General features: G+C 47.5%; 1 protein-coding gene across 4 annotated transcripts in view; it reads right to left on the bottom strand.

Moving 5' to 3' along the window:
* NRF1 (nuclear respiratory factor 1) overlaps positions 1-20,573 on the bottom strand; it is a 72,251-nt gene that overhangs the window by 49,380 nt on the left and 2,298 nt on the right. For all 4 annotated transcript variants that reach the window (XR_013922439.1, XM_080348864.1, XM_080348866.1 and 1 more), the window contains exons 2-3: positions 4,405-4,633; positions 2,150-2,264 (exon numbers count right to left, since the gene is read on the bottom strand). Coding sequence is in view for 3 of the 4 variants with exons in the window: in XM_080348864.1 (XP_080204990.1) it covers positions 2,150-2,264; positions 4,405-4,627 (338 nt within the window). In the remaining variant the exon portion in view is untranslated. The remainder of the gene's footprint in view (positions 1-2,149; positions 2,265-4,404; positions 4,634-20,573) is intronic.

Below are 20,573 nucleotides of genomic sequence, written 5' to 3'. Positions count from 1 at the left end.
TCTAACAGAAAGGGAGTCCACCCCCAGGGAATATTATTTAACACTAACGCTGCCCCAGTTTGTTCCAGTTTGATCATGTGCAATGGGTGTTGTGGAACTTGGCAGATGGGGAAGCAGAATAATGAAGCAAACTTCATTCTTCATCAACTTTACACAAGTTAGAAAAGGAGAGAGGGAGGAAAGATGGAAACTCTGGCCATCACTATTTCAATGATGCAAATTAATGGCGTGACAAATACTCCATCTCTTGCGCAATAACCCAGTTATTCTCAAATTGGTTTAAAAAGCAAAAATTGCCTTGTTCCAACACCTATTAAAATCTCATGCAGAAATATCATGCTTTGGGTCCTGTAATGAAGTCATGGTTCCACTAAAAGTGAAGAGTTGTGGTGCAGGGTCTTTCCCTGCCTGATGTTCTCCTCTGAATAAATCCCAGAATGTGAGGGGTTGGAAGGGCCCTGGAAAGCTCATCCAGTGCAATCCCCCCATGGAGCAGGAACACCCAGATGAGGTTACACAGGAAGGTGTCCAGGCGGGTTGGAATGTCTGCACAGAAGGAGACTCCACAACCCCCCTGGGCAGCCTGGGCCAGGCTCTGCCACCCTCACCCCAACAAGTTGCTTCTCACATTTAAGTGGAACCTCTCGTGTTCCAGTTTGTACCCATTGCCCCTTGTCCTGTCACTGGTTGTCACCAGAAGAGCCTGGCTCCATCCTCCTGACACTTGCCCTTTATATATCTGTAAACATGAATGAGTCCCCCCTCGGTGTCCTCTTGTCCAGCTCCAGAGCCCCAGCTCCCTCAGCCTTTCCTCACCCAGGAGATGCTCCACTCCCTTCAGCATCTTTGTTGCCCTAAATAGCAGCAGGCAATATTTAGAGATGTTTCCCTGCAGATGGAACTGCAGGTGACGTCTCTGGGCTGTTGGAAAGCCCGTGCGGTTGCCGCTCCTCGGTGGCCATCAGGCAGGCAGGCGGCCTCAGAGCACCCGGAACGCGGCACCTGAAGGGCTACGGCACTTCGGTGCCTACACAACAAGCTTCTAAACGTAAAGAAAATGTTTTGGCTCTGGCAGGTTATTCTCCCCACACCGTGCACTACAGGCTGGGTCAGTCTGCAGCGCAGAGCTCGCACAACAGGCTCGGCTGGCGGTGGAAATACAGGTTCACATGCACCAGATTTATTTATAGGACCATTTCATAGTGCAGAAAAGACTTTTTTCGTTAGGTAGATAAATTCTTTGTGCCACTGCAGAGCTGGGATACAGCTGTAGCTCCTGATGGACACTAAGTCATTCAATCTGCCTGCAAAGTATCACTATTAAAAGCAGCGTGTCATGTTTTGGTCATGTTGTATTGTGCATTAGTCAGTGTCAACGGGAGAGTTCAAGTGGTGAAAAGTTCTGGCTGTTAATTGGACTTACACACCAAAAACATAATGAAAAGACAATTAAAGGTGTTTGGATACAAGACTGTTGGTCTGTGCTGTACGCACACCACTTCTGGTATGTGTGGAGTTTGTTGTAATGCTAATAAAATGTGCATGAACATCAGACAGAGGATAATAGACCCTGTAACACATTAAATGTAATCTTTAGATTTCTTTGCCTTTTAGAAATAAGAGCATAGATTCTGAATGAGCAGAGATTGCGGTGGCTCTGGAGGGGACAGGTTAAACAACAGTAGCGACAAAAAAGCAATAGTGACGAAAAGGGAAAATTTAAAATACAGTAAGAAAGAACACTAGAAAAAGAATGTGGAAGACTAGAAGTGACAGGGCTCTGAGCAATCTGATTTAGTTAAGATGACCCTGCTCATCACAGGGGGGTTGGACTAGATGACCTTTAAGGTCCAACCCAAACTATTCAGTGATTCTCAGGCTGTTAAAGGCACCATGAACATCTTGCAAGGCAATGGTACCACGATAGATTTAACTTGTGAGCAGCTGGGGTTAAAACAGAATGGTCACATCAGTTCTAGTGATCATAATATCACATTAAAGATGAGCAGAGCTGCAGTTTAACCCATTTACACAAACTAAAAGCTCTTGGGTTCCAGAAAAGGTCCTCAAAGAACATCCCCATGTTGGACAACTTGTGGCCAGCACAGGGTCTCCCACCCGCGACACCGGAGGCAGATGGAGTCCTTACCGTAGCAAACGCGTCTGCTGCCTTTTGCGGATTGACGGGTTGGATTCAAAAACGTGTGGTCGCTTTCGTTTCTTACCCGTTGCCACGGCAGCGGCTGCTGCCATCCCCACAGGGCCTGAAAAATCAACCCACAAAGGGTGAATTGACACATGCAGCTCAGGAACTGGCCAGAAAGGACATTGCCATTGTCCCCCCAACCAGGGCTCGGTCCCAAGGGCTCAAGGGTCTCCCCACCAGACTGGGTGACCCACTGAGCTCCCCAGCAGTTTGGATCCCTCCTCTCCAGCATCGGAGACATGTTATCAAAAGGCTCCATACCTAAGACTGGCAAGTCCCGGCTCAGTCCCAGGTGAAAGTCACGTATTTCAGTCCAGACTTTTCCTTAGAATCACATCTCTATGTGTTTTATCTTCCAAACACACCAAATAAACTCTCAAGTACACCAAAACTTTAAATAACTGACTGCAATCGAGGAGAACCTGGTGGCAGGAGAGAAGATCCCACGTACAACGCCATGAATCCTGCTCGGACACCTCAAGTGCAGCAGCAGGAGTCTGGGGCTTTCCCCGGGGATTAAGGACCAGTTTTAATGCGAAATACATTGAAAATCCAGAGTTCTCAGCAGGATCCTACAATAGAATAGTGGGGACCATGGCAGGGCAGCTTTCGTGTCAAACCCCAGACACAGGGTCTGTGTAAGGGGAAGTTTCATTAAGTTAATTGGATGTAAACTGAGGAACATGCAGTGGATTGTGCTTCTATTTGTGATCTCCAGAAAGAAATGCAGAGTCCAAAAGCCCTGGTGGTCTCTAATGCAGGTTCAAGGACTTGCCTTCGACTCCCAAGCAGACTTGGGTTGCTCTGTGTGTAGTTTCTGTTTCACAGGTGAAAGATCACATCAGGGCCAGAAAAATCACCATATTTTCATGTTCAACAAAGTTGCAGCTCCTGGATCAGAAGCCCTAAGCTACTGAAGCTGGTAGATGATAATGAAAGCAGCATCCGAGGATACGATTTCTCTAGGCAGCTGCTCTGAGAGACGGGACGTGGTAATGGACAGAGCTCTGGCTGACACTACAGAGCCAGATTTTGTTATGTTAATCAGTAACAACCAACCTGAGCGCTACCAGCACTGCTGCATACTGCTCTAACCATCCTGTGCTCGTGCAAAAAGAATAACGGTGACTTGACATATTCTGTATTTTAGTTTTGTTTTTTGAGGCAGCATTTACCAGGGACCTTTTTATTGTACAAACCAGTTCTCTTATTCCCAGCACCTCTGTATTACACACAAATACGGTGTCGCAAGATTTAAGCGGCCAGCAGACCTTGCAAAGAAACGCTATTCAGAGCCAGGGCAATAATCACAGAATCCCAGAATGTGAGGGGTTGGAAGGGCCCTGGAAAGCTCATCCAGTGCAATCCCCCCATGGAGCAGGAACACCCAGATGAGGTTACACAGGAAGGTGTCCAGGCGGGTTGGAATGTCTGCACAGAAGGAGACTCCACAACCCCCTGGGCAGCCTGGGCCAGGCTCTGCCATCCTCACCAGGAACAAGTTGCTTCTCATATTCAAGTGGAACCTCCTGTGTTCCAGTTTGCACCCATTGCCCCTTGTCCTGTCACTGGTTGTCACCGAGAAGAGCCTGGCTCCATCCTCCTGACACTCACCCTTTATATATCTGTAAACATGAATGAGGTCCTCCCTCAGTGTCCTCTTGTCCAGCTCCAGCGCCCCAGCTCCCTCAGCCTTTCCTCACACGGGAGATGCTCCACTCCCTTCAGCATCTTGGTGGCTGCGCTGGACTCTCTGCAGCAGTTCCCTGTCCTGCTGGAACTCAGGGGCCACAGCTGGACACAAGATTCCAGGTGTGGTCTCCCCAGGGCAGAGCAGAAGGATCCGGAGCATCCCATCGGGTGACAAGATCACCCATCACCCCCAAGTGCTCTTTGCTACCTCTGCACAAATGCTACATTAGGCGAACGACGCCAGACATTTACTGGGCACAGACTGAAACACAGGAGGTTCCATCTGAATATAAATAGAAACTTGTTTGCTGGGAAGTGCCAGAGCCCGGCCCAGGCTGCCCAGAGTGGGTGTGGAGTCTCCTTCTCTGAGACATTCAAACCCGCTTGGGCCGACCTGTGTGACCTGCTCTGGTGACCCTGCGTGAGCAGGTGTGTTGGACTGGATGATGTCCAGAGGTCCCTTCAACCCCAACCCGTGTGTGACTCTGTGATCCCGCTGACTTTACCTGCCGCAGCCAGGTGGGCAGTGACCTCGTCGGCAGCCGTGGAGTTGAGGATGTCGGAGTCATCGTAGGAGGTGTCCTCTGGCGAAGACGGCGAGTCCTCGTCGGCGCTCAGCATGCCGTGCTCCGTGTAGGTGGCCACATGGACCTGCTGCACCTGCTGGGCCACTGCGTGGGCCTCGATGGTGGCCATGTGCTCTGTTTGGGTCACCCCGTGTTCTTCCATCAATAGCTGCAGTCAGAGGAGACAAAAATATCATAAAATTACAGGACGAGTGTTACTGACATTGATGGGAGGGCAGCAAAGGTTTGTGAGCCAGCCAGGTGAGCAGACCGTGAGCAAGAGGGAACAAGAAACTAAAATTACCTCCCCTGGTGGCACTGGTCTTCTACGAGAGGGGAAAAACAACTACACCAGCATCCAGAAGATGATGTTTGAGAGTTCTGAAAAATCTGCACTTCCAAACAACACGGCAAAGCCCCCAGAGACAACCAGCATTGCTGGAGAACAGGTCCCAAGCAGTTAGCAATAGGACAAGGGGCCATGGGCTTCAACTCTGCCAGGGGAAATTGAGGCTGGAGATTAGAAAGCAATTCTGTGCAGAGAGTGGTCAGGCATTGGAATGGCTGCCCAGGGAGGTCCTGGACTCACCGGCCCTGGAGGTTTTTAAACTGAGACTGGACATGGCACTTAGTGCCATGATCTAGTCAATGGGCTGGAGTTGGACCAAGGGTTGGACTGGATGATCTCTGAGGGCTTTTCCAACCCAGTCCATTCTGTGATTCTGTGACCTTGTAACCCCAAGATTATGTACCCCTCACTGACTACATATTAAGAGGCCTGATCAAAGCTGGCGCTTCTTTTTGCCCCTTCAAAAACCAGTTTCCAGGGAAGATGCTCAATACACAATCTCCCTCCTCCAGCCTCAGTAGCTCAGGACACACACGAGGATGCCAGGACAGAAATTTGCTGGCAGCAAGTTGCATTCTACAGACCACTTTTGTTGCATTATTTGCTTAGAGTCCGGAAGCAGGCAAAATCATTACAATCTGAGCACAAATATTATACAAAGTGTATTTATTTAATGCATCTAGTGGTAAACCACGGAGCGAAGTAGCTGCTTACACAGTCAGCAGGGCACAGGACCACACGCCATGAACATAAATCTTGCGTAGAAGGAACAAGACAGGAGCTACGCTGAGATTTTCAGTGCGCGTCCACCATACATTTGCGGGTGAGGAAAAGCACGTCCTTACGTATTTTCAAATCACATTAGAAGGATCAGTGCATTAACCCTCAGAACGGGACTCCCCAAAACCATCAGCAGAAGGAAAGAGATGATCAGCTGTAGGGAATGATAAAAGATACCCAGCAAATTCTGACCCTGTAAGTGCAGCCATGGAATTTAAAGCTCTTGATTGGCACCTTCTTCATGGGAACCTGTTTGGTTTATCAGAAGGAGAGAGACAAAAGCATGGATGAAGACCACGGAGGCGTGTCAGATACATGGCCAAGTAACATCACACACAGTTTTGTCCTTCAAAGGCTTTCAATAGCTCCTGTTTCCCACAAATACACGACACTTTGCAAACAAACAGCATCACAAAATCCTCAGCCCGAAAAATAATCACTGGGCATCTACCACATGCAAACCCCACCTTCCTGCTGAGCAAACCATGGAAATCAGGGCAGGACTGACGAGACACCGGCACCCAGACCCTCTTTGTCAAGAGGATTATTTTGACCAAACTGACCAATAGTCACACAAAAAAGAAACAACTAATGGAGATAGGGCAAGAGAGCTTGTTTTCTAAAGGCTTGTTTCTACATGTCCTCTGCAACTCAGCGAACTGAACGTTACGGACATTTATGGAACAACTCTTCCAAAGGCAGTTCCAACTTGAAGGTACCAAAAATAGGGATGGAATTATTTTGGAGAGTCCCGTCCTTAAAATAGGACCCATTTTCCATGTTTTACTTAAGCACATCTGATTCTAGAGGGAAAAAAAAGCTGCACTTCAAACGCAAGGAAAAATATTCCCCAGAAAGCACTAAGAGAAAGCTTCGTGTTCAAATGCTGAAGGCTGGTGCATTGTCAAGCAGGGGATGAGAAGCTTCTGATGTAGCAACAAGATTAAGATATTGAAAGGAGACATGGAACAAGCCAAAGAAGTCTGTTCTGTACAGAGTCAAAACTGTCATAACCATGAGAACAATTCCACATATGTTAAAACCACCAAACGGCGCTAGTCTTGCCCTACGGTGGTTGTGATCCATCACCCCGTCTGGACTTGCCCAGCCAGCAGAGATTTCTGAAAATACTGTGTTATCCCCAAAATGGTTGTGGGCAGCAGGACAGCTGCTCTTTGCCCAACAGATCAGCTTCCCAACACCACATCCCATCGCTGGAGCGAGTGGAGAGAAGGGAACGGAGCTGGTGAGGGGCTGGAGCACAAGTGTGATGGAGCGGCTGAGGGACCTGGGGAGTTCAGCTGGAGAACAGGAGCTGAGGGGAGACCTTCTGATCTCTGAACTGCCTGAAAGGAGCTTGGAGCCAGGGGGGTCGGGCTCTGCTCCCCAGGAACAAGCGCCACGAGCAGAGGAAACGGCCTCAAGTTGCGCCAGGGGAGGTTGAGCTTGGATGTGGGGAACAATTTCTTCCCCAAAGGGCTGTGGGGCATTGGAACAGGCTGCCCAGGGCAGTGCTGGAGTCACCAGCCCTGGAGGGCTGGACAGACGGACATGAGGTTCTCAGGACATGGGGAAAGGGACAGGGCTGGGGGAACAGTTGGACTCAATGACCTTGGGAGAGGGGAAAGGGACAGGGGAAAGGGACAGGGGAAAAACTAGCTCAGCAAGGCAGACTTTTCCCAAGCTCCTGTGCTTTTCCTGACAATGCACCACTGCTTTTCTCAATGAAGCAATACCATTTTAAGCGCTTTCCGTTAAAACAAAAGATGTATTTACCCACAGGAAAGTCCTATCAGAATATAACTGAGAGTATCGTACCCTTTTAGCTCATCAGGAGACACAACTGCAAGACAGCGGATGCTTCGGACACCAAAGGGAACCCATTGGATCCAAGGCAGCCTGAGCTCCGTGACAAGAAAAATGATGTTTTTAACAATAAATTCGGTAGCAGAGCAAAACTCCGCATTTCTGAGTCAGCACATGGACAGCTGAGTAAGGAACATCAATACCCTCCTGGGCAACGATACACATTGAAACACAGGCGCATTTAACGCCGTTTTTATGGGCACGCGTCCTGCTTTGGCGCTCGGCACCTGGTTGAATTTGGGTATTTTTAGCAGTAAGTGATAAGTAACGACTTGAATAATCAGTATCAAGCTCAGCTCTCCACCGCCTCCCGTCCCAAGTCAGGACACTTTGTTCCTCGCTGGCACTACCAGATTTCCTCACTCTTGAGCTTTCTGCGGATAGAGAAGCAGAACTAAGCTGGAAAAAACGTCATTAACTACTACAGCTCTTCAGTAATGGGCCCAGCCTACCCAACTGTGCACACAACAGCATCACAAGCTATACTAATTCATTTCCAAGTTGTAATTCGGATTAATTCTAGTTTAACCTGAGCTCTGCTTTTCTACTTTTCCAGCTTCTGCTCTGTTTTCATACCTGCACATTTTCCCCTCGGAAAATGCCCAGGTGCCTCCACCGAAGGGCCTTATCTTTGAGTGTTGAGACCTTGCGTTGTTAGTTATATATTCCATTTTTTCCCAAAGATTCCTGATACTTTGTGTAAACACCTCGATGGGCAGTTTCTGCTGGTTATGACCAACCTCTTGATGCTGTTGTTGCCCCAACAGAAAAGCATCTGTTGCACACCCGAAGGGTCCGCACTTGGATTTGAAGAGGGATTCAGGCACAGGGGACAAAAGGAAAGTTGTTCATGATTAATTAATTGTTCCACATCGTTCCATCCTTCCTGTTTTCCTTCAGAAACCACAACGCTTTCAGCTATAAGGAAACCCTAATGACACGATGATGCCTGCAGAGACGTTCCTGTTGCTTAGTCCAGAAGCCTTGGATGACGGCCAGAAGTATTTTTAAAGTCATTTAAAGTGCTTGAAATGAAAGTATGAGGATAAAGTCCCTCTCATCACACAGTGGAGTTGCTTCATGATGGTTTCAGAGGTTCCTTTGATGTCCTGTCAACTATGATCAATGGCTCTTGACACCATTGCTGGAAGAAAACCAGATGCGGGAGGAGCAAAACACGCCAAAATAGCAGAAGCCAGACCACCAAAACCAGCCGAAAACAACGGAAACGGAACATAAAACCTCTAAATTCGACATTAAATTTAAGTGAAGGTCTTCTCTGCTCAGTGTAATCTGTGCTGTGGATGTAAAGAGATAACCAATAAAAAACCACATGGGTTATCCTACCAGAGGAATCATCCTCTAGCACCACCACTCAGTTTAATGTTGCTTCAATGGGTGATTTATACTGAGCCAAAAATAAAATGTCCACCCCAGAAAAAATGCTGAGGTACAGCGGCACAGCTGGAAAAACTCTCCTAGACAGGCTCTGGACTTATTTTTGTCCTTCAGAGCGCTGAAGCGGTTGGACCTCAGATGCTGCAGAAGCAGAGGACGTTGCTCCCTGAGAGTCTGAACTCGGAGAGGAGCATTTATCGCATACACTCATCAAATCATTTTGCTTGGAAGAGACCCTCAGGATCATCGAGTCCAACCATTCACTAAACCCCAGCACTTTAAGTCATGTGGTCATTTTTATGAACACATCCCACACAATGCCTAATTCATCTGAAACCTTGCTCAGACTAATAATAATTATTAAAGAAAAAAAATCAGATTTAAGGAAGAAATTCTTTATGCTGAGGGTGGTGAGACACAGGAACAGGTTGTCCAGGGAAGCTGTGGATGAACCATCCCTGGAGACATCCCAGGCCAGGCTGGACGGGGCTCTGAGCAACCTGAGCTGGTGAGGATGTCCCTGCTCATGGTGGGTGGACAAGATGATCTTCAAAGGTCCCTCTGAACCAAAACCATCCTGTGATTCTATGATCCTACCGTTCTGAAACAGGGGGGGAACAGCTAACAGCCTCGTTAACATCCCAAACACCTAAGATGAAGTTCTCATGGTCCAGTTGTGCAACCAGATATTCCTTCTGCTTGGACACTTCAGAGCCCACTCAACGGGCAAATGTCTCTTGGTAAGCCAGTGCCACACAGCCCACAAGGCCACCAGATTGTCTTCCTTACCAAACTTGCTCCTTTGTTAAATGAAGAGCTCTGTATTCACAAATAATCCTGGTTGTCAGAATTCACGCTTCATATTTTCGTATCAAGAGAGAGTCACTGCGAGCAGAACACCAGAAGGGAAGAGTTCACCTGTATCCCGCAACCACATCCACACAGGTGTGATATTTTATAACTAAAATGTAAGAATTAGCAAATCCCCAGTAGCAAACAGAGAGGTCAGCCCCCACGTAACCTGCTCGGCGTAGAACAGCACAACATTTACCAACCAAAGGTTTTGGGAGGTATGAAATCCCATCCCAGCCTCTGCACAGTGTTGGTGCCCAGAGGAACCAGCCTCATCGGGTGGAAAATCTCAAGCCTACAGTGATACAAGGATTTAGAAATGACACAGGAGGAAAGACAGAAGACTAATAGACACACATCCTTTTCCAGAATCCACTTGATCAGTGATCAGAGCCAATTAGTTGAATAGATACATTAACCAAGCTCAGGGTACTGTCCCCGTACTCGTTTGAGGCTGCTCAGCTCATCAACCCTCTTCTCTTCCAGCAACAACGCTCAGGAGAAAGGCTGCATTACACGACCCACCTGACGTCCTCTGAAGAGTTACCCTTCAATTGCTAAAAAGACCTTAAATTTAGATTATACAGGAGCAAACCAGATGCTGTGGGAAGCCACGGTAACTACTGAAAAAAAAAGAGGTGATAATCTTCCATCAGCTCATGTTTCCGAAAAGAATCAACCAGGTTGCATCGAGCTTCTCCGCATCCTCCTCCTCCCACCGAAACATCGGGGGGTCAACACCTAAACCTACAACGGTGCATGTGGAGGTGCAGGTTGGTGTCCACATCACAGACAGGTTGTTTAGAAAGGTATAAACCAACCTGTTAACCAGTGAGGGACTCACCGAAACACAAAGAGCAGGGCACTGACGAAGCTCCATGGCCTGCAAACGCTTTGGGTTTATAACAGCGTTGTGTTCGGCACGCTGTAAATAAGCAGGAACGAAGAGACAAGGCAATGTTGTGGTTGCTCTGTTGGCTCAGGGAACATCAGATGTTCCTGGGGGGTTTTAATTTATTTATTTTTCTAACATTAAGTAATTTTGATGACTTACTTGAGAAGGCAAATTCTACATATCCGCTCTGCAGACTAATCCCCCAGCCCTATTTCCTAATTTGTTTCAAAGGAACAGAAACACTCCTGGTTTACCTTTCCCAACCCATTTTCTGTTCAATCCCCACACCACAGTCAGTACCAACTCTTTATTGACAACCCTACTCCACACCAGAATTCAGCACAGTCTTGAAACCAGTGTAAAAATCTAAAAAATGGGAAAAAATATCATATTCCGTCTCATCATTCAAGCCGGTCGCCCTCTTCATGGTTTTAACTTCAACAAAACGCTGCTGGCAAGCTGCAATTTCTCAAGAAAATGTGCGATACTTCCTCCCTTTCTCCCATTCTTTTCGTAAAGTTGACAAGCATCTGGAGTTTAATACACCCTTAATGGATTCAAGCCTCTGTTGTAAATAAGTCGTTTGTGTTGCATTAAACAGCCAACATCACACTGGCACTTTTGTTCTCGGGGGCGATTGCGGAGGGTTAATCAACAGGGATCCTGTGATCCGGGTGTGTTAATTCTCACGCAGCAGCTCCACCGCCTGCTAAGCCCCTTCTTGCCGCCCTCCGGTGGCGTTCGGCCGCGTACATCAGCATCTCTGCTAGAAAATGAGTTTGTAAAGCAGGATTTAGCTGTTTGCTGCTTGGTTTGCCTTCCCTTTCTAACCCAGAGGGGAGCCGTGGTTCTTACTCACTAAACGCAGCTTCTTCATGGGTGCGACACCACACGATGAGGTTTTTTTACAGTTAACCAGGTTTCACACTTCACATACACCATCAGATTAAAAAGCACTTCCTATGCACTTAGTACATGTTTTATTTTAAAAGCTATTTCAAACTTCCGGCTGTGCATCCAAATTTCCTGCAAAGGCAGCCTGGAATAATTTGTAAGGGAAAACTGATCCAGCAAGAAATAAATCATTTGCTATTTCCTAATAAAATCAAATCCTGTTTGAGTGTAATTATACCTTTGAAATTGTCTGGTACCGCTTTTTGCTCTTCTGGCACAAAGCCCTCTACAGGTTTTTTAAAGCAAGTAAATACATCCTGATACAGTTGGTTTCCAACCAGGTTTCAATGGTTATACTAACCAAGGAGAACTAACCGCATTCGGAAACGACGGCGACACAAACCAAGAGATCACACACCATGATTTTCACGAGGAGCCACGAAATCACTGCTGTTCGTCAAACCTCGTTAAGTCTTGAGAGACTTTTGTCTCCCCTCCAATCACAACAGCCAGAAATTGTCCAGTTTTGGTGCCTCCCAGGATGGGAGGTAAGATGCCTTATCCGTTCACTGCATCTGGGCAGGAACAACCCCAGGTTCCAGTATAGTTTGGGAAATTACATATTAGAGAGCAGTGTAGGGGAAAGGGACCTGGGGGTCCTGGTGGACAACAGGATGACCATGAGCCAGCACTGGGCCCTTGTGGCCAGGAAGCCAATGGGACCTGGGGTGGGTTAGAAGGGGGTGGTCAGTAGGTCAGAGAGGTTCTCCTGCCCCTCTGCTCTGCCCTGGGGAGACCACACCTGGAATCTTGTGTCCAGTTCTGGGCCCCTCAGTTCCAGCAGGACAGGGAACTGCTGGAGAGGGTCCAGCGTAGGGCAACAAAGATGATTAAGGGAGTGGAGCACCTCCCTTATGAGGAAAGGCTGAGGGAGCTGGGGCGCTTTAGTTTGGAGAAGAGGAGACTGAGGGGTGACCTTATTAATGTTTATAAATATATAAAGGGTGAGTGCCATGAGGATGGAGCCAGGCTCTTCTCGGTGGCAAACAATGATAGGACAAGGGGTAATGGGATCAAGCTGGAACACAAGAGGTTCCACTTAAATTTGAGAAAAAACTTCTTCTCAGTAAGGGTGGCAGAGCCTGGAACAGGCTGCCCAGGGGGGTTGTGGAGTCTCCTTCTCTGCAGACATTCAAAACCCGCCTGGACATGTTCCTGTGCGACCTCACTTGGGCGTTCCTGCTCCAGCAGGGGGATTGGACTGGATGATCTTTTGAGGTCCCTTCCAATCCCAAACATACTGTGATACTGTGATCCGGGCTGGAAGATCTCATGCAAAGGCGTCTATCCCCAGCCAGGCTCGACTCGCATGGGCACAGAGCTCGCTCGCAGTGTTTCCTGGTGGTGCTGATTCAGAAACCACTTCCAGGTGAAATCTCGAGCTGGCAGGAGGTCTATAGCAGCCAACCACAACTGCACGGGCTCCCGCGAGTGCGGCTTCCAACCCAAAGCACAAGGGAAAGCCCCCATCTCCATCACTCATCTGTGCTATGTACCGACAAGAGACCCAGAACTTGTCCTGCTCTTTCCTCCATAGGGAGAGATGAAAGAGGATGTTCACGTCCTTCCCCGCAGGTGGTTTGAGTCCCGCTAGCAGAGATTTGGCGTTTTCCATGATGGTTCACCTGTCAGGTTGCATTGGCTTCTCTCACTGGTTAAATATTGTTAATTCACCTTCAGGATAAATGTGACACTGTCCTTGTGCCTAGAGGGAACTACCACTGCAGGTTTGATAAGGAAACAACGCTGTTCCCCAGAGACAAGACCGATGAATATCTTAATTATGACAACTCGTTTAAAACGCACATTTAAACCCTAAAATCCTATTTTTCCATGGCCTTCCTTTACTCATGAAGAGAATCTGCTGGCCTACACCTCAATCCAAGAAAACCCGGCTTTATTGCTGGTGAAGCCTGTGTCACCCTGGACGCCCCACAAGGTCTGAGCTGGGCCTGACTTTCCAGGGTTTTGAGACGTCGCCTCCTGCCCGCAGCGACACCCGATCCCCCGCACAAGGGCAAGATAAGACCCGTTGGTTTACACCTCTCCTATCAGGACTGAAGCGAACATCTTATTTTACACCAGCTCACGGTGACGTGTGGACGGTTGTCGCGTGTTGGCGGAGACGCTGTAACTCAAGAGGAAACTCCAGAAACCAGCTCTCATTCCACAGCGTCCTCCCGTGGCATAAGATTAGTATAATGATCCTTTTCATTAGGATGGGAAACAATTCCCTGCGCCACAAGCCTCAGCGTGACAAGACCTAAAATAAGATTGATTCTAGAAAACTAAACCAAAAGTCCTCCTATTAACATGATTTTTACCGGTATCTCGCGTAAAAGAGCAAACACATCACACCGCAGGAAAAACCTCACACGCTCTAAGTATGGAGAATAAACAGATAGGACTTTACACATATTTATTAGGAATAAAACCTCCCATTTGCTGCTGAAATTTCTGCTGAAAGCCACCTGTTGGTCATGCGCTAGGACGTTCATTTAATGATGTACAATACAATTCGCAGCACGGCCTTTTTGCAGCTTCAATTCATATATTTATGACTCCGCTGTTTAAAAATCCATCTTTTCAAATTTTAAGCGATTCGCATAAGTTAAAAACTGTTTCATTTTCTTTCAAGAACCACACAGAACTCCCAATTTCAAATTCTTTTACTTCGATCTGCACAGCCCAGAAGCCACTTGAACAGTGTGAAGCAAGTGAGGCATCTCGACGCGGCTTTTCTAATTAACAGGCAAAGTGGGGTTTTAAGAATTACTAACCTAATAAGCTGCCGTTTGCCCATCGCTGACAGCATTCCTGGCACCGCACAACGGAGCGGCCCTCGCCCCAATAGGATCACTGCCTAAAACACCGAGCGCGGCCCAGCCTGGGCGCATTAAGGTGCAAATGTTCTCGGTTCTAATCCTCTTTTATGGAGGGGATTAGTGGTTATGCTGGACTACCACAGAAAAATACAATAGAAGCGTGTTTTACCGCGGGGTGCAAGCGAGAGGGTGGCGACGCGACACAGCACGGTCTCCTCTAGAGGTGTGAAGTCCTGAAGGATTCGGTCCTCATGTCACGTTAATTCAACCAGATTAGCAAGTGGCAAAGGACATAGCCCTAACCACATTTAATTAGCTAATTTCCACCCGAAAATGGCAAGCCTGGCCCACCCCTCCTTGATGGTTGTGTTAATGATAGAGTCTTCAGGGAGGTGCTTAATACAGGCTGGTTGAGGCTAAAGCCAAGGTGGGTTACACCAGTATGACTGGAGCTGGTTTTAGGAGGGATGGTGACACTGTAACTGGGTGAAGATATGAGGAATACCAGCAGGAATTCAACCTGTGTGCGCAGAAGGTCCCAGGTAACGAACTAAGCGTGACAAGTTGTCCCAGACCACAAAATAAAACAAAAATAATACCTTTCTTCTTAAGAATCTATACTTTTGTCCTTTCAATTCATTTGCCCTTTGATCCCGCAATACATAGAATCATTTTGATTGGAAAAGACTCTCAGGATCATTGAGTCCAACCATACGCTAACCAACTCCAGCACTAAACCACATCCCTGAGAAACTCATCTAAACGCCTTTCAAAGCCCTCCAGGGCTGGTGACTCCAGCACTGCCCTGGGCAGCCTGTTCCAATGCCCCACAGCCCTTTGGGGAAGAAATTGTTCCCACATCCAACCTCAACCTCCCCTGACGCAACTTGAGGCCGTTTCCTCTGCTCCTGGCGCTTGTTCCTGGGGAGCAGAGCCCGACCCCCCTGGCTCCAAGCTCCTTTCAGGCAGTTCAGATATCAGAAGGTCTCCCCTCAGCTCCTGTTCTCCAGCTGAACCCCCCAGGTCCCTCAGCCGCTCCATCACATTGTGCTCCAGCCCCTCACCAGCTCCGTTCCCTTCTCTCCACTCGCTCCAGCACCTCAAGGCTTTTCTTGGCGTGAGGGGCCCAGAACTGCCCCAGCATTGGCGGTTTGGGCTCCCCAGGTCCCAGCACAGGGACGGTCACTGCCCTGGGCCTGCTGGCCACACCAGTGCTGGCACCAGCCAGGATGCTGGTGGCCTCTTGGCCACCTGTGCACACGCTGGCTCATGTTCAGCCGCTGGCACCAACACCCCCAGCTCCTTTTCCAGCCGCTCTTCCCCAGCTGCAGCGTCCATGGGGTTGTTGTGACCCAAGTGCAGGACCCGGCACTTGGCCTTGGTGACCCTCAGACAATTGGCCTCAGCCCATCAATCCAGATCCCTCTGTGGAGCCTCCTGCCCTCAGATGAACACTCCCACTCAGCTTGGTGTTGCCTCCAAACTTACTAAGGGTGCACTCGATCCCCTCATCCAGATCATTGATAAAGAGATTAAACAGAACTGATCCCAACACTGAGCCCTGGGGACACCGCGCATGATCAACTGGATTTGGCCCTGTTCACCACAACTCTTTGGCCTGGTTCTCCAAGCCAGTTCTTTACCCATTGCAGATACAGCATCCAGGCCACCAGCTGCAGCTTCTCCACATGTTGTGGGATACAGTTTCAAAGGCTTCACTGCAGTCTAAGTACACAACACCCACAGTCTTTCCCTCACCTATATACTGCAGCTCTCTATGTTGTGAGCAAACAAAAAGATGAAGAACCCAGGCCATGCTGTCTTAACAAAAAAAAAACCCAAATCTGTAGGCAAAATACATACTGTAATAACATTTATTTTCAAGATCTTATTCGGCTTAAGTCTGGTTTGTTGGGGTTTTTCCCTATGCTGTTTAAGAGGAGAGGTTGTGCATTCGCAGGTCTGCAGCAGCCACTGACACCAACTACATGGGGAAGAATTTGGGGATTCCGGTTGCGCTGCTGTGCCCTTTAGGGCACCTGAGGTGACAGGGGCCAGCGCGGCTCGGTTCAGTGCCACCAAAAACAGGATATCTGCTCCCCATAGCACATGGAGCTGGATAAAAGGAAAGGACAGTTCCCTCCCAAAGGTTCCCAAAGGTTTCCTGAGGTTCAAGAACCCATCTGCCCTGCAAAAGATTGCAGATGAAGGGAAGAAAAACCACTGGAAACTAGCAAGCAAAGGCTCTGAAAAGGGAAAGCGTCACCTCTGTAAATGAGGCACGAGGTGCGCGAGGAAATCCAGCACGTGTTGCATTTGCAGCTGCGTTTGTGCGGGATTAAGATGGGTAGTTTTTAGGGGAAAAAAAGCAGTGCATCTACAGCCCAATTAGATCAAAGGGATTTGTCTGTGAGTTGCTTAAGTACCTGCACGCTGGATTTAAAACTGGTTTGAGTATTTTTGTGTCTAGAATTGACAAAGAGGCTGTTGAAGAGGCCACTGTGCTCTCCCAGTGTCCTGCTCAGCACTCAGGTAAAGGCAAAACTCAACTGTCAAACGCGAGTGATCTGTTAAAAGATGAAGCAGGGTTATAACAATCACACACATGAGTACATCCACTAATACTCTTCTTACTAAGTAGTTATTTCCCTCCTAGTTTGGGTGAGGAGGGCTGACAGGAGCAATATTCCACCAGAATCTCAACCCTCCCACGCATGTGAACATCCAAGGTGGAGCAATCGTGGCTTTCCAGGCCTGACCCACCTTAAGTCAGCGCTCAAGTGGGGCTTTTCCTGCTTTTCCAGCACAACACGCCAATCCCATGGGAATACAATGTTTTTGGAGCTCCTGCAACGCACAACCGTGCATCTGATCCACTGAAAATGCACCGTGAGGCTTTATTTACTGCTACAGTTTTGTATTTTAGATGTCTTTCGCAGTTTTTCCCCACCACCTCCATCTACATGTGCTTCTCATTATCGGGGTTTAAATATTACAGCTGTCACGGGAATATAAACCATCTCCTCCTCAAGCAAGAGGCCAAATTAACCGCTTTACCTGCCAATCGCCATTAATACTGACTACGTAGAAATAATAAGCCAGGAAAAAAACCAACTTGCCACCCAAAGTAACTATGAGAAGAGCTTCAAATCAGCTTTTCTAGGGAAGAAGGGGAGCAGTACTATTAGAAGTCTCTTCTCTTTCAAAAGGGAATTAAGGGATTTTCTTTGTGCCCAAGAAAGCGGCAGCAGGAGCAGCAGCAGGAGCCTCCACTGGCTGACGGCAAAATTAAACTTATGGGGAAAAGAATTCATTTACACAGAGGATGTTGCAAGGTAAATAAAGCGTGGAGGCTCTGGGGGTGTGGGATCGCAAGTATTTTTGACCCAGACTACAGGGAAGTTTTCCAAGCCTCGAAGTCATCCCCATTTGATTAATTAGCTGGTTATGTAATAAACGGTGGGAGGGACTTGGTTTCTTTCGGATGTATTTCTTGATCACCCCGGGTCCGAGCAAGAAGCACGTTCTAGAAATGAAAATATGCTTTCATGTTCTTGTGCTGATGTATTTGAAGTCGGATGAGTTTTCTAAGAAAAAAAGTTGAGTTACCCTCCCAGTCGCTGCCAGTCTGAGCAGCCCATTGATTATTTATAGACAACACAGCAAATGGATAAAATAATTCACACATCTGCCTTACACAGGCAGAAAGTAATTAACACCCAACAAAAAATAATGTGAGCAAGGAAGCCCAGGACCAAGAAGGGAATGCAGCTCCCTACACTCAGTACTGTGAAGACACCCACTTTCATCCCCTCGCCCAAAAATATGCTGTATGGTCTCTAAAGGATGAAAAACAGAAGGAAAAGGAGACGCTGGACTTGTCAATCCTATGGAATACACCTTCCACCCAAAGCATCTTGAGAGTCTTTTATAGCTATATCTTACTTGAAGAGAAAAATTAACAAAACCACAGTATTTCATTGACATCAAAACGTCAAAGCGCATCAGGACACCTATCACTCCTACCAAAAAAAGCCTCCATGTCCCCATTTTCTATCTGTCAACAGAAGGGACTCTGTGGAGTCTGGCAGGCAATTTATCTACCACCAAACCAGACCGGCCTCCCACACAAGTCCTGCCCATAAGTTAAAGGCATTGGACGACCTCCAAACAATGTGGGACTTGGTCCTACCCCCAGGTCTCCCCTTACTAACACCCCGCTGAGAACACAAGGTCTGCTCCTAGTTATTAACACAAACTCCACTATTCCCAAAGGATAACAGGCTCCGATGTTTCCTCATGAGTTGAGACATCGCATGGGGATGAACAACTTCAGCCAACCTTCCCAACATTTGATGGGCAACTGGTTCAATGACAATTTTTGGGGATAAATCAAAAGCAACAGGACCAGAATCAGCCAAACATCCCAACTATTGAACCTCATTGCAACTGATGCAGCAGATCCACAATACACCTGAATTTTCCCCAACACAGGACAGTTCCTGGGTGGTCCAGGTTTAGGCTGGACAGGCAAGAAGCTCCTGCATGACTCCGGACCTTCAAACCTTTCTCCATAGTCCAGTGCTAACGCTACAGCCTTTATGTTGGAAAGTGGCCAAGAGGTGCTGGTGGAAGCTTAAGTTGCAGGTGGAAGGAAAAAAAGGAGAAGATGCTCATAATGCTCAACATTTTATGGTTTGCATTACTTGAAAAACAAGGAGGTTGCTGGGATATATTCATCTAGTTTGGATTTCACACGCAAAACGAGACGATGAAGAGATTCACGATAGCTGACACCCAGGGTCCCTCACTAACGCAAGTGATAAACACATTGGGGCAGGGCGAAGTATCTGCATTCAACAGTGGGAACGTGAGAAACTGGTAAACGGATCCTTTCACAAACAACTGCAGTTAACACCATAAATTACCTTTAACCACAAAAAAACACAGCCGAGAAATCGTGCTACCTGTCACTTACTCCTTCCCACGGAGCATCTTCAGTGGTTTGGGAGACTTTCAGCAGGACAAGCGTGAAAACTAAACTGGAATAAATGCAACCTTTTATTCTTAGTTTTGATTTACAATTAGCTGGAGCCAGTCCGGATTTTAGACAAGCGTGCTTAACAAATGGCTGCACATCAAAGCGCTAACGAAGTTCATCATGAGTCACAACAAGGATCTGCTTCAAGTGCCACCTCAGCACTGTTTTCCATCTTTCTACTACTGGAACTACTACATCGGAGAAGACTGATCCCCACCATGCAGTATAAGTCATTTTAAAAGACCAAAGTGTGTATTTTTAAATCACTTTATTTAATAACTTGAGTATTAAATAAGTCAGTAATCAGCGGGTAATCAGTAATACAAAAAATCTTAGCTATATTTTTATTTTCCTATGGATCTACTTCAGAAGCAGCATAAGATAAAGCTCAAGGCTAAATTTTACAGTATTCCTTGCACTGAATATCATTGACACAAACCAATTCCCACTGACAGCACGGAGCATTCTCACCCATAAAAGTCTGAATTAAGATTTTCTTGGTAAAAGGGACACAGGAGCACAGCAGAGACACCGGACTCTGCTTCCTTCCTAGGGGACACTTTTCCAGATTGTAGGATGGTAAGGCAAAAAAGTCATAATTCCCAAAGCCTTCAAGAGACTGAGAAGCTGGCTGGAAATCTCCCTCAGTTGGTCAATGAAGAGCAGGTGGAAGCGGTAAATGGAAATATTCCCAGTGCATGTGCATGCACGTGGCAGCACAAGTTTGATCTGATGCAGCCTAGAAGCAAAATTTACACTAAAGGCGACCCCCAGTGCTCCCGTAGCCATTTGTGCTTCTTTAATTTCACTTACGAGGCTGAAACCTTCCAGGCTTGAGCTTGCCAGAAGTGAAACTGGCTGCTTTAAGTCTAAGAAAAGATGATTCAGGCTCTTGAGCGATAGAGAACTTACGAAATTCCAACAGTCCTCACACCAAAATACCTGCGGTCTGAATGGTGCCACCTGCGCAGCCCATCGGTCGCGGGGCTTTCGTCCAGGAAAGCTGAGACAATTAATTGAAGCGTAATTATGACAGCGTGTAAAACCCCACACGGCCAAACTTACTCAGAAGCAAAGTGGCCTTTGCTCACCGTATTTTAATCTCTATGAGCAAGTTTATGCCACATGTTCTCGCGATGGAGCTATGGA

Source organism: Nesoenas mayeri, assembly GCF_963082525.1.
Source record: "Nesoenas mayeri genome assembly, chromosome: 1".
NCBI classification, from domain to species: Eukaryota; Metazoa; Chordata; class Aves; order Columbiformes; family Columbidae; genus Nesoenas; species Nesoenas mayeri.
Note: the sequence above shows the minus strand (reverse complement) of the source record. Positions and strands in the feature narration are given on the sequence as shown.